This window comes from Cygnus atratus, chromosome 14, assembly GCF_013377495.2.
Source record: "Cygnus atratus isolate AKBS03 ecotype Queensland, Australia chromosome 14, CAtr_DNAZoo_HiC_assembly, whole genome shotgun sequence".
Lineage (NCBI taxonomy): Eukaryota > Metazoa > Chordata > Aves > Anseriformes > Anatidae > Cygnus > Cygnus atratus.
Window position 1 is genome coordinate 18,590,649 of NC_066375.1, and position 14,835 is coordinate 18,605,483.

General features: G+C 38.8%; 1 protein-coding gene across 4 annotated transcripts in view; it reads right to left on the minus strand.

Moving 5' to 3' along the window:
• Nucleotides 1–13,022, minus strand: part of GABRA1 (gamma-aminobutyric acid type A receptor subunit alpha1) — a 42,253-nt gene extending 29,231 nt beyond the window's left edge. Inside the window, exons 1-3 of one of the 4 annotated variants that reach the window (XM_035563967.2) lie at nucleotides 12,711–12,854; nucleotides 10,447–10,534; nucleotides 6,524–6,636 (exon numbers count right to left, since the gene is read on the minus strand). In XM_035563967.2, coding sequence (XP_035419860.1) covers nucleotides 6,524–6,636; nucleotides 10,447–10,520 — 187 coding nt within the window. In that variant the 5' untranslated portion in view covers nucleotides 10,521–10,534; nucleotides 12,711–12,854. Of the gene's footprint in view, nucleotides 1–6,523; nucleotides 6,637–10,446; nucleotides 10,907–12,542; nucleotides 12,590–12,710; nucleotides 12,855–12,923 lie in introns of those variants that run through there. The other 3 variants (XM_050713621.1, XM_050713622.1, XM_035563966.2) reach the window with 3 other exon arrangements.
• Nucleotides 13,023–14,835: the final 1,813 nt, after the last annotated feature.

Below are 14,835 nucleotides of genomic sequence, written 5' to 3' on the forward strand. Positions count from 1 at the left end.
TAGACTCTGAAATCACAATAGACTGTTATTTTCATATCAGTTAGACTTTTGCAGACTATCTAATACCAGTCCTCGTCAAGTCCAAATAAAACCACTGTGAAGATGACCAGATGATTTACTTTTTCTTTGGTATGTACCTCATTTTCAAAAGCTGTGAAAAAACGTGTATGAGCACACAGAAAAGCATTAGCCCTTCCAAATATGTGTAGAAGTTTCGAAATTTATTTACTGTTTTACTAATTAGATGATTCAACTGTGCTTTGTTAAAAGCTACAAAAGTTGAGTCACTCCTGCACAGAACATACGTTTACTCATACAGTAGGGATATATTTAGAATCAAGGTTAACCATGTTCAGTTTGCAGCTTGATTACCATGGCAAAGCTGAAACTCTGCTTCAAATACTCAGAATGCATTGAGATTTTTTTCAGGAACTTCAAATCCTGAGCTACATTCAATACCATCACAATGTCCCTGAGAACTGGGGAAAATTCTAAGCCATTGAACAAAACAAGCTCAGGCCAGGAGCAGATCTTACTGCCGAGGATAAATCCATCGGTTGTGAAGACACGTTAACCATGTCTCCTGACTGTACCATCTATCTCATGAACCAGAAATAGAATATAGGGATAGAACGTGTAAGGATTTCAGTTAAAAAAAAAAATAGAAAAGTAAATTAATGACTTACTATCTTTACATTATGTTTAATGATGTACACTATAAGGCAACCATAGGGTCCAAGTGGTTACTAATCAGCATAATAACAATTGAGTTCAACACCTAGACACTGGAACACAACCTCAGGCAATAAACTAGTTTATACCAGTGGAAAATGATTTTGGTCCACGTATGGCTATGAAAGCATCAGTCACAGTGAACTGTTGAAGTGTCACTGTTTGCAAGTACTGTGTTTTTCTAATGATGCTAGACTAACGTAAACTCTCAAAATTAATAAGTAAAAACAATAAGTGTTTTGATTTAAACTCCCAGGGAGCTTACTATTTCTAGAATTGTGATTGGATTACAAATTGAGAACAAAATGAGAAGACTTATTTTAACAGCATGAAATAAGCCCATTAATCATAGAAAACTATACATTAACTATTTCCCTTTCTCACCTGCTGGAATTTGAGCACAACGTTTATTAGAATTACTCATGTTGATAGTTTAAATTAATTCCCTTTTTTCTAATAATGCACCTGCTCCCCCTGCACATCTTGTTTAAGCATGTGCTGTAATTGTTAAAATGGTGAAGAGTCTTCCTGTTGTTTTGAATGAAAGAGATTTAGATGCCTGTTTAGCAGACGCCATTCCTACTAAGAAAACAATACACACACTAGTTGTGCTGGCTGTGTCCTACAAAGAGTTTTGGTTGAAGAACCACAGGAAAAACACTAAGAAGAATTTTATGCTGCTGCTTTTGCAGAAGCAGAGACCAAAAAGGGAGAACGGTGAGCTGTCCTGTGATTACTCAGCCATAGTCCATGCCACTATGAAGGGATGACTGAGAGCTGTGCAGTGTCATGCTAGCTATCCCCACAGCAATTAACAGCTCAAAGCTGCTCATATCCTCCCCACCTCCTTACTGTTGTATCAAAGCAATTTTCCTAGGGTCTTCTTATGGATTTTTACTGTTCTCTTTACATCAATGTGGTGCCTATGGTGTGGAAAAAAAGACCAAAATAAGCCCCTTAAACTTTTACAGAATTAAGTGTAGTATCTAGTGCTTCTTCACCAGATTATGAGTAAGGGCCCAGTAAAGGCCTCTCTTTTTATTTAGAGTAGAAACATTTGGGTATAACTAAATTTTTATTGCACATGAAGACCAACACTGTATTTTCAGTAAATTTTAAGTTAGTTCAGATGTGAGTTCAAATTCAACAATTTCTGTTGAGACCGCAATCATCAAAAGGTAAGTTTATTATGCATTAATATATAATGTTCTCATAAAACTGAATTTTAAAACCTAATTAACATAATACTGTCAGGTTTATTCCCCATCATTTTAAATATGAGCACTCTATGGAAGTAATGAATTGCCTAAGATGGACCAACATTCCACTTAGGGACAGTCACACCCAGTTTTGATATACATTACAGTGGAATTGCTCTTACTGATAGCACGAAAAAATATAATTCCATTCAATACTAAAGTAATATTTATAATCTATTTGGTGTGACCTAATGGCAATTCAACCGAACTATAAAAGCAAATTTCAGTTAGAAAGATTTACTCTGATCTGCCTAATCAAGCCCACTCTAGTTCTTCTTAGTTATGTATTAAACAATTTTTCCACTACAAAATTGTTCTCAAAGGGATAGACTGCATATATAGTTATTCTAAGAGGTCACAGATCACCTGATATCCTTTAATTTTATAGATGGGATGTGTACACTATAAAGGGGATAGCATAAAAAAAAACTGCAGCTAAACTTGATTTCATGTTACTGAATCTCAAACACCAGGTGCAAAGAATCTCCTTTGTTGAAGCCCTCTCTGCCTTGTGGCATTCCAAACCTGTCTCACTGGCAACCCAGGGCTCATATCTATTCCCCACATGAAGACAATCCAGAACAAAAGTCAATGGAATATTCATTTATCCACAAAACTTATTTTTTCCATCATTTCTTGTTGCTTTCTATTTCTTTTAAACTCCCACTGTAGATATAGCGGTTTACTATGAGAGGTCACCAAACACCGACTTCACATTTCCTCTTTATTTGACTCCTTTCCACTACTATCTGATCCTTTATTTTCTTCAGGACTGTGTGTTTGAAAAGGGGACAGCATCTTTTCACTCCTAGTTCTACAACCTAAATAGTGCACTGAAAATTATATTACCCAAGTGACCTCACTGTTTGTTTATACTTTGTCTAACATGATTTCCTCTTTTTCATTTTCAATATGTTACTCTATAAAATTCATCCTCCTTGCTTTTTGTAAATGATTATCCTCTCGCAGAGTTAATAGGTGTCCTCTAGTGTGATTCAGAATGTTTTTAGATTAATTTTAAAAGTTCTATTTTCCAAGCACAAATAACTGTAAATGTAGTTATTTGTCCGTGTTTATGGACGGATGCAACAGATGCTATTTCCTAGCGATGCCTGACTAAGTGACTGTGCCCACGTACGGAGGTGGTGAGCATCTAAATAACATAATTTATATCAATAATTATTGATAACAGGTGTAAATCTGTCAATGCATAACAAAGTACTATGTGTGTTTCCTTTAAAGTAAAATCAGATTAAATTTAGCCACAATGTCATTTTTTAAATGAGCATATTCAATTATATTCAATATTTTTTCCCCATGGGTAACATACTTCATTTTTTTTTAATATTCTTTCTAATGAGAAGTAATTCTTTCTTTGTTTAATGGCAAAATGCTCAGACCTGTTCACTTTATTTCAGGTATTGACTTAGTAGGTAATCTGGCAAATACCAATATTCATTACCTTACTGTTTATGGACCATATGTGTTTTTTCATTTTCCTTTTGAAGTGATACCTCAAAAGATGTTAAAAAAGAAAAAGGATGATTTAAAATTAATACAGCACTGACTCCATGCTTGGTGAAAGAGTGGTTCAAAATTCAACTCTTCTAGATTTTTCATTATCTTAACACCTCGCCTTTTAACCTGTCTTTCCAATGAATATACAGTATAGCTCCGATAATGTATCTTTATAATGAGATCTCACCATGAGCTTGTTACAGATTTCATGCTGCCACTATGATCTGCTCCACCATGGTATTTCCACGTAACAACGAAACTATTCACCCCACTCAGTAACAGGAAGTTTGTGAACTTGGGACAGAGAAATATCATGGGGTTTTATTTCAAAAAGGAGGAAATTACTCTTGCAAGCAAGTAGAGCAAAATCAAGATCAAAGCCCTTTCACAATTCATTACAATTTTTTTGGTAAACAAACCTTTTTTTGTCACTGAATTCTTCATGTATACAAATAAGAAACGGGAAACAGACTGAAGAAACTCTATCATATACCTTTTCTGCTGTAGATGAAAAAGAGAGAAATTGGTTCTCTTTTCTGTTTCTGTTCAAGCACATAATACGGTTTTCTGTGGGTGTATATATTTGGAGTATTGTAGTACATAAGGAGAGGTCTTACAGGGATAAGCACAGAGCTTATTGCAATCTGGCCCTTTCTGTAGGAGAAAGTAGCTACACCATGCATTGTTTTGTTTCATCTACTTATTCTCAGAATGCACAGGGAATAGAGAGTAGATAATTTTGGATAATTAGAAGACTGCTACAGTGTAATCAAGAGTAAAAAGATTTACACTGTGCCTAACAGTGTAAAATTCATCAACATAATATGTATATATGAGGATCTCTGGCTTCTTAATTTTTCTCAGAGCTGCATCATAGCTAATATGGAATGAATGAGTTTTAGGCCTAATTCTGTAAATCTAAAAATGTTCTTGTATTAGTAAATAATAAAAATCCTGGTCTGGATTAAATATTTAATAAGAAGCCATCGGTGACACTGCTGAGAGCAAAAAGGAAACCACTATTCTTCCACGTATATTTAAAACTTGCAGCAACAGATCAAGCTATAACGGAAGGTTGTTGAACTTCCACCTCCAAAAAACATACCATACTGATACACTGATTTAGACTTCTTGCTGGATATTTCTATGTATTGAACGTTTCAGCATATATTCCCCCATCATATAAAGTGTCTAAATCAAATATATCAAAATTGCATCATCTTGAGGTTCTTAGCTCATAGAAACCATTCAAATTATGCCTTTCCTCCACTCTGTATCCCCCGTGCTCTGCTCATTTTTGCTTTTAACTTCTAATGATGCAAAAGGCTATTAAAGTTTGTGAAGAAAGTCATTTCCTCCTATAGAAGCAGTTACATTATATGGTCTCTGAGTAAGGAGTGAATTTTAACTGGACTGAGTGATCCTTTCATGAGGTATGCAGACCTATTCTTCCAATACACCCTTGAAGTTCGACTTCATAAAACATATTTGTAAACACCCATACCTAAGGGTCTACACTAAAGTGCTGAATTCTCTAAATTGCAATCCAGAGAATGAGAGAAGAATGAGAGAAATTCCTTTCCCTGCATCTTCTTTTGTTTGCTTTTCTAGTAGCTATAACACAAATCATAACAGCTACAAAACTCATAGAAGAAATCATTGTGTTCTCAGATTTTTCTTGTAGACATGTACCAGACTTTACACAGTTTACAGAGTTTCATTTATTTATTGCCTTCTGTGCTATGTTTATTTACTGTGATATAGTAGCTTACTGAATTCTACTGTTGCATTAATCACAGATTAAGGAGCATTTATTTTTACACTAATCCAAAGGTTTACAAGCAAACAGGCAAAAGTACTGGTAGATAAAAAGTGATAGTTATTTTATGTATTATCTGAAATTGCACACAAAAAAAATTACAGACCAACCCATTTTTAAGTGTGTTTCTTACTGGACACTTTATAAATAGATTTTTGTCTCTAGCCATTCCTTGAAGTCAATGAAATCAAACTATGGAAGAAGTTGGCTCACAGTTCAAGAAATATTGCATGATGGTAGCCTTGAGTCACAGAATAAGCTTACTTGTAATTATCTTTCTTTTCATCTGCAGGAGATGATATCAAAATTCTTAATGCAATGCCCTGTTGTTCTTATAACGCAGTTCTCCTGAGAACTAGTATATGAAATCAGTTGAACTATACTTTGTGGATTGGGTGGGTTGCTTTGTTTTGTTTTACTTGGACAATCCAAAAGAAAAAAAAAGTGATGTGTGAAAAAAGAAATAAAGCTGTCCTTTCCATGCACTGGGAGGAACAGATTTTTAAAAGAACAGACATTTAAAACATCCAACTTTATGAATAACGTCTTTTTAAGACCCGGTTTTGGGCTGATATCACTGAAGAACATATCAGAGTCAATTGGAATGCAGAGATGCTGATAAAGAGTAGGCTTTGTAACAACATTTTTATAAAGATGTAATTGCTATGTGGTTTTATACCTTTTTATGGATTCAGCTCCAAGAGCAGAAGAAAGACATTTTACCAACCTGTGAAGATAAAATGTTAAAGAAACAAATTCTGACATACCCCCAAAAAACTTACAAACTTCTCTGAGACATTTATGTGACTAAGGTTGATTGATGTTTTCTCTTTGAAAACCAAATCCTCTTATGAAGACACTCAATAGGATTTTTGCATACTTAGATATGCTGTTTAGGCCTAATTCATAAACTTTTGTCGTTTGTCAGATCACATCTTTTATTCTTTGTACATTTGAAAGTTTAGTAAGTATTCAGAGGTCTTCTTGAATTGTGAACCATTTTCTTCTTTTTGGGTGCATAAATGGGTGAAAACAGTATGTAGAAGACACCATGGCACTTGTGAAAAAAATGGATGTTACATATCAGCATTATTTTATGTATATATAAGTTGAATGAAAGTAAGTATATCTTAGAAAAATAACATTGTTTTAACTGATTTTTCTCAAGCATGTAACCTTGAAAATTTTAACACACCTCCCAGTCCTGGTCTCAGGCGGTTATCATAACCATCCAGCAGACGGTCCAATATTCTGGTAAACACTGTGGTGTTGTCTTTAAGTTCATCTTGTGATGAGGTTTGCCCATAGCTGAAATACAGAACAGTTAAAATTGAAAAACAGCAATCAACTAATAACCTTACAAAACAGTAATTCCAAAATGTATTTAATCTTACTGATTTATGGTCACAAAATCTCCTCCATGAAACTACAATATAGAGCTTCATAGGGTCTTTTCATTTAATCATTTTCTTTTTAATTGTATATTTTTAGTAAAATCTTACAAAACTAATGCCTTTCCATAAATGGTGAGCAAATATAACTTAAATTGCTTAATGTTTATTACATTATTCATTAATGTTTACAATATTCCAATGTGTTCTTCAGTAAAAGGCTCATTTACCAGCAAAAGTCAATGTGTTTAATTCATTATAGTCATAAAGGGTTTGCATAAGAAAGATAAAGTAATTTAGAACACTGATATTTAAGTACTGAAAATAAATGCTAAAACAAAAATAAAACCCCACAAAGATATCCTTACAAGTACATAAGTAAATCATTTGAGTGTATACTTTCATAGAACAATACATAATTTTGCTTTATTTCCCATTTTTCTGTAGTGATTTCATTCGGAAGAATACCTCCAATTTTTCCTTACAAATGTGTAATGGAATCATCTGTTGATATGGAAATCTGTCATGTCTATAAAGCTTCACTTACAAATCCCTAATGCACATCTCTAAGTCAGATAAAGGTACTGAAATTTTCCTTGAATGAGGATAGAATTAAGCTCTTTGAACTCAGCTACCAAAATCTTACTTCCATCAGTAGAAATCAGAATGAAGTCCTTGGGCGTGCTGGTTTCTGTCTGCTGTAAATGGCATAAGAATCAACCTTTTTTTGTAAATCTGAAACCTTTACCAAACACCCTGTCATGGATAATTCCCTTAATCATAGATTACAGTTGTCTTAAAGCCAAACCCGGTACTATTTTTTCATTAATTGCTGGGAAGACTTCCATTATCAACACGTGTAGTCATCACGACTGAAATACAAAATGCTGCCTTCCAAAACAGTGCTTTCTCAGACTTGCTGCTGAACTGGATGAACAGGTCAATACCAAAAGCTTCTGTTAGAATCAGGTCTAGCCACACAAGTGATTCTTTAGGCAGCCTGTTATCCATATGGCTCTGGTGCTACATGGGTTTCAGTGCTCTGCCAGTCCCTCCTGCTCTAATCAGCGAAGACCATCTTGCAAGGGATATTACTGATATGCGAAACAATATGTTTCTGTTAAAATACGTGCAAAATTATTTTATGTAAACCACATCAGACAGGTATCCTTGTGTATCTCGTGTGTATCAAATCATCTCACTTGTATCAAATCCAGGAAGAAGGAGGAAAGGTACTCTGATACTCCGAATGTAGGTATTCTGGCAATGCCTCCAAGCTATTTTGCAGTTCAGATTTGAATAAGTAACGCTACAGATTTAGACAAATTTTAAAACTGACACTCAGAGTATGTGACTTTGCTGAGAACAGTTTTCAGGGTATTTTAATGCATATACATCACTGTTCCTAATGAAGAAGACAAAATCTCTAACAGTTTAAAAAAAATAAAAATACTATGAATTCCTTCTAGCCATATTATATAATTTCACTTAATAAAAATTAGGTTGGTCTATACTTATTTTTTATACCCACAGTTGCATTTTAAGTCACAGATGTTATTTTTTTATTTTTCCTATATGTTACCAAATAACAAGCTCTCCTGCTGTCTCCATTGAGCAGTATCTCTCAAAGCATCTTTTCTCACACATCTTACGTAGAATTGCAGTAGAGGACTTTTCACAGGATTAAATTCTATATTACCACTCACCACCAGTACACAAGCTGCTGCACATACATATCTCAAGGATAGCAGAAGGTCATCAGGATTAAGGTAGCAAAAGGATATAATAACACTTCAGAAATTCTAGGGGTAAATAAATGCGTATGTTTGCAGAAGCGGCATCAGAAAGATGGTTTAGTGGCAGTGCAATGTGAAAGGATGCAATACAATACACTGCTTCCATTCTGGCTGACACATTTGTCAGTACCCTTACCTGTTCCTTTCACCATTTTTTCAGAGGCAAAAAGCACCGTTAGGGCTGCTTTTAACTGACATATGGTCACAACAGGAAGAATCTGAACATTTGTATACGTATAAAGTATACTGTAAGTCCACAGGGACTGTGATTTTTCAGTCAAAACAGTTGTGTTAAAATATTCCTAATGCCATTTTGGTTTTTTGTGTGCTTGTTTTGTGGTGTTTTTTTTTTTTTTTTTTTTTTTTTTTTTCATGAAAAGAAAGAATATGGAAAGACTGTGTTCTCCTGCATCACAGACACTTTATCTAATTTGATGATTTTTTTTCTTAAAGAATTAACAGTGATCCAGAAGAAAAAGCAAGTAATGTTACTATGACAAAATGGCTTTAAAACAGGTAAATTTAATGTAAATTGTGTACATTTTGAGGAAAAATTGACTGTATATGATTGTGTTCATATTAAACCATAGTGTAATAAAAACACTGTGCACTAACTCCATCTACAGGTCATTATAATAGTGACACACCATAGAATTTTTAAATACTAGTCAAATGCATTTAAATTCTCATATTAAGAATGGACTTGCATACATTACAGATATAATACATATATAGGTACACATACAGATACAGCTAAACAGTTTCACAAAATTCTCTAGGTAGGCCAAATGAAATACTTCGTGAATAGTTCAAATCTCACCTTTCTTAATATATTACCAGGATAAATGTATTTCTTATAAAATGTTATGTTTATTCCAAATGACAATTGTTGCATGAATCACCTGCTTTTATTCTTTTTTTTTTTTCCTCTCCCCAAGAGAAAACACTTGTGCAGATGAACCTTCGCCCCTTTGCCCACACCACTCTATTTAAATACTTCAGGGTAGCCAGAACATAAGTTTATCTAGAGCCACTAATGTATAAGAAGACACTATGGACATCAAGGCCGAATACATCCTTTAGGTACCACTACTGACAATACAGAACTGATAATGCTTTTTGGTCATTACGTATCTTTATTGGCGGGACATTAATATTTTTAAAATCCAGAAATACATTTGTGAGCCTTCTTGAATCCCTTTACTGAATTTTGAATTGAATAGAGTACTTCAAGTATATTCTGAACTGCTTTGTAGTCTTTAGTTAATCATCTATTAGTTGCTAGGTAAGTTGTCATACAATTACGAATGATAGTCACTTTTAGATTGTGACTTCAACATATATTTCATAGAGATTCAGTACAGCATTGTCTTTCAAATGCATCAACTGCTTGGTTGTTTGAGCTTTCAAATTGTTCCTTATTCAAGCAGTCCCCCTTCCCCAGAAAGGTCTGCTTTGGCTTTGCAAGAATAGGTACTAAGTCAGGTCACAGTCCTGACCCAATCAAAAAATGAAGTTTTTCCTTTCTTGTAGGGATAATAAAGTTAATAAGTAGCACTTAAATTTAATTTTTAAAAGAAATAAAAAAACAGCTAAATTACATTTTTTTTCCTCTAAAGAAACTTTTACTTCTGAGCAGTCATTCCATAAGAGTATAAAGAATTGCCTAGGTGTTTTAAAGGTAGTTTAATTTGTTTCAGATAGCTTTTGCTTTGTTTCATTCACAATATTGAAAAAAAAAGAAAAGATGTTATGCAAACAAATTGCAGTTTTCTTTCAATCTTCTCTTAGATTTAGCTGGGATTTGAACAGGGATTAACTTTCCCCAATACACTGAGTAGTAGTACAGCCCTTGAAATATTTGCTTTATGCTGTTGTATTAAATGCAAGGTTCCTAAAATATGTAGGTGCATTAAAAATTATCTCCTCACCTTCTTTCAGTCAGTGCATTCAGGAGGAGGCTCCAGGCCCAGAGGCAGTCACAAAGCACCAGGATTCTCTTCATGGTGGACTCTGAAACTGGAAGGAAAATAATCATCAATGACTCCTGCATTAAAACAGGTACTGTGGAAAAAGAACATCCAATTTATGCAACTTTTACAGAACAATTTGATGTCAGACAATGACCTCACAATACTGTATCTCATTCAGTATAAGGGAGGATGGCGTTGGCTGTTTTGTTTACTTTCTGCTTTTGGACATGGAAGCCTTGGGTGGGATTTATTTTGTGGTAAGGAAGCATTCTTGTCAGCATTATTCTTGAACTTAAACGAAAACAATTACAAGTTAAAGCTGCTGTCCCCAAAGTCTGTGAGAGTTCTTACTCAGTTTCTCCCTGTGTTGCAAAAGCGACAAGGCAGCTCCCTAATGTTTCCAGAGAACAAGTGTAATTGTTTCTTTTTTGACTTGAACCAGCCTGAGTCCTTCCACAGCTCTTGGAAGGTGTCAGCATGTGGCTGTGTGACTGAGGAGAGCGGTGCTTCCCTCTCAGCCACTGCTTCGCTTTGGTATGATGGAAGCAACTTTCTTCTACAGGTAATACCGCTCCCCCTTCCCTGAAATATTTGTGTCAGAGAAGGAGTACAATCACCAGATTCTGACTGTAATCTGCTGCTAGGTATGCACACTAACATTTTTGTCAGGCTAAAGGGCACAGTTCATAAAGAAACCATGTGCTGACAGCCTACACACCATCTCCTAAGTCTCTACCAGTCTCTGATGGCTGCAAGGAAGTGTTTTTGCATTAGCAACCTTTTCCTCCTCTCCAAACATTTCCTGTCCTCTCCCCAGAGTGAGTTACTCTCAGCTTACCTTTGAGTAGAAAGTAATAAAACCCAGAACGTTTCTTTTGCTTTCCTACAAATCATCAAATACAAAGTTAGCTGATATTTGTGGGTTTGGCGTTCCAGATTCAACTGATTGCCCAGGAGATGCTGCAGGTCTCTTTACATATCTATATTGTGTGCAGGAATCCAGTCGATTTTTAGCATTCATTACACTAAATAAACAAGATTTGAAGCCTGTATTTTCCCCCCAATAGTGAACTGGAGTTTTCCAAGTGCCTGAGAATATGAAGCACTGTTCATGGAAATGTTTTGTATCTTTAAATAAAGCTACCCCAATTCACTGCACGCTCTCAGGGACAATTTAAATCAATAAAATATCATTACAAAGCTGCATGTAAGCAGTGAGATATAATTAATGCGTTTACAGACAAATGATCGTCAGATAAGCATTGAGTGGGGCTAAGCTAACCTAACTGGGTGGGAAGGAGGTGGATGTGGCAGGAAAGTAAGAATGAAGATTTTCAGGGACGAGACTGCATCTCAACTTGCGCTGCAATCAGCCCCTTACAGAGAGAGGCAACATCTGTGGCTTCAAAATTTGCCTTCTCCGAGTCCTGCCAACTTCTGCCTTTGCAAAAGCCTTCTAGGGATAAGGAATGGAAAGTGAATTATTTTGAACTATCTTGATCTGTTGAGCTCCGCGTACGCTCCCCTCCAAGACCCCCGACACCAGCCCCTGCTTCAATGAACCCATAAAGGCACTGAAAATCCCGGAGAAGGAAAGTTTCTTGCAGCTGGAAAAAACAAACGTTAAAGACTTGCACGGAGCGTTAGACAGCAGCAGCCCCTGCCCCCGGCCTCCCCCAGCCCGCACCGCCTGTGCAACCACCGCTGGTTTTCCCCTTCAAAATGGGAGAAAGCCACGCGTCTGGGAGAATTCCAGCAGCGCCCACTGGAAGGAAGAAAAAAAAAAAAAAAAAAAAAAAAAAAAAAGGAGGAAAAAAGAAAAGGAAAAGAAAAAAAAAGGAAAAAGAAAGAAAGAAAAAAGAATAGGCATTTTGATGCATTGTGACCCCCGGTGAGAGATTTGCACAGTTCTGAGGTGCAAATCGCGACTTGTTTTCCTCCCGGCATTTCAACTTTGTATTTCCCCCTCACCCTGAGCAAGCCACCCCTCCCACCGCCTCCCTCGGAGAGAGAAAAAAAAAAAAAAGGTAAAAAAAGCCCCCAACCCCATAAACCTTTTCCAAGGGGAGCGGTGCAAATCCGTCCACGCTCAAAGGTAAAGAGCCCCAAATAAATTTAACCGCCCATCGATCGCTGCGGCTTTTCCAGCCGGAGGGAGGGAGGGAGGGAGAGAGGGAGAGGGGGGGAGAGGCAAAAAAGCAAACGCCAGCGGCCGCCGGTACCTGCGGAGAGCGGGCGGAGGAGCCGCGCCTGGCCGCGGAGCCCGCAGCAGCAGCCGGGGGCGCGCTCCGGGGTGCGCGGGGGCGCGCTCGGGGGTGCGCTCGAGTGCAGCCGCCCTTGCCGGGAGCCCCGCAGGTCCGCTGCCCGGCTGTGCCGGGGGTCCCCGCCCGCCCGCCCGCCCGCGGAGGATGCGCGGCTCCGGCCCCGCCGCTCACTCCTCCTCGGCCATCGCTGGCGTCGCCGCTGCTCCGCTCCTCCGGGCTTTTAGCAGCCAAATCTCCCTCGCCGATATTCCGGCCGCCGCTCTCTACAACAAAAGCTTTCTCTTTAGCAAGACAGTAGTAATACGTCCCAGGGTAAACCGGATGTGAAATAGGCTGTGACTTCATGCCAGAGAGATTTTATTTTAGAAAGGAAGGTGGTACCAAGCTCTCATCTAGAGACCAATCCGCCCATTTTTTATATGCAGCACAATTTAACTTCCAGTGCTCTCGCCCTAATCCCTTTCTCTCTGGCTGCAGCCTCAAATCCTTCTCCAATCTGCAGCATTATTGTTATTGGGGGGGAAGCCGCACGGCTGCGCGGGGGGGGGGCTGGACTGGGAACCTTTTGACACCTGCAGTTTACAAAATACTATTTTAAGGGCCGTGCATTTCAAAAATACAAGCGGCTCGCGTTAGCGTTCAACCTTTGATCAAACATTTAATCGCGGCACAAAGATGAATGAAGGCTAGCTGGAAACGTAGAAGATGCAGCACTACGCGTGTGCGCCTATAGACCGCATATGCCTACCGAGCCGGGCCGGTAGCCTATGCATGTAGCCAGATGGGGCCAGGGATGCTTTGCAATCCTAATTAACCACAGGTAACCTGCGTTTGGGGCCAGACCCCGAGAAAACCGGCTCCGGGACCTGCTGCCCCCCCCCCCCCCCCCCGGCGCTGTCGCACGTCCTTTGCCGGTGGGTGCCGCGTTTGCAGGGAGCGGCCCCAAGCCTGTGCCCTGCGTGTCCCGCCCCGATCCCCGATGTCCCCCGGGGACGCCCCCCGCAGCCCCTCGGGGCGCTGCAGCCGGGACAGCTCCCCCCGGCTCCCGCTTCTGCCCGGGCCACGCGTGGGCTCGGAGGAGCAGGGCCGGGCTGGGACCCCCCCGGGACCCTGCCGGCCTCCGGGAGCAAAGCAGGAGCGCTGGGAGGGCGCCGCTACTCGTGCGGAGAAGCGAGGAGAAAGTTGGGTGCAGCCGCCCCGCGAGCGCGCCGCGCAGCCGCTCACCTGCGGGCACCGGGGCTCGGGCTCTAGGCACCTCTCATCGCTCCCAGCCTTCTGCTGAAGTGGCAGGCGCTGCGAAGTGCCGGGAGCGCAGCATGGTCAGCTGCCTCAGCTCCCGCTCGGAGTAAAGATAATACCAACTCCTCGCTATCTGTTACTTATAAGGCACCGCCAGCATCCATGGGGGGAGAAAAATCCTCGTATCACATGCGCCTACTGGATCTCAAATACTGCTTACTTTCCCTCTTCCCCTCCTATTGCCATCACCGATAGAGTTTCTGCTCCTTCCTATGATGCTGCTCCAAGGGATGCAAAATCCACATATTTTGCCAGAGATAACTTGAGTTGGTATCCTATGTCACACTTAACCTATCTATTGCAAGCTTTACCCAGGTTTTTAAATCAAATATTGCACAGTCTACACATCCTCACAGAACACATGATTTGTTTGTCTTTGTAACAGCATGAGAAGGATTTGATTTAATCCTACAAACCAATGACATTCATAGCTAAGGCAGGCAATAACTTCCAAGGTGGCAGTCATTTTGGATGAATGCCTGACTTATAACAGGCTAAACACTGCAATGATTTCCCTAAGCACAAGGAAAGCAGATTTTTTTTTTTTTTTTAATCAAAGTCCCTTAGTGCACCAAATCCTGACAGTTCTTATGATCAGCATTAAATAGCCACAGGTTATTTCAAAGAGATCTGCAATGGACTTTTTACTTTGTTTCCTGGCATCTCCAATGTAGTTCATCTTAGTTTGCTTCAAGGTTGTTAGCAGTGCACAGAAAAGTAGGGAACAGGAAAACCTAGTGACTTCCCAAGGGAATTTTAAGTAATGAGTTTTCAAATCACGAAC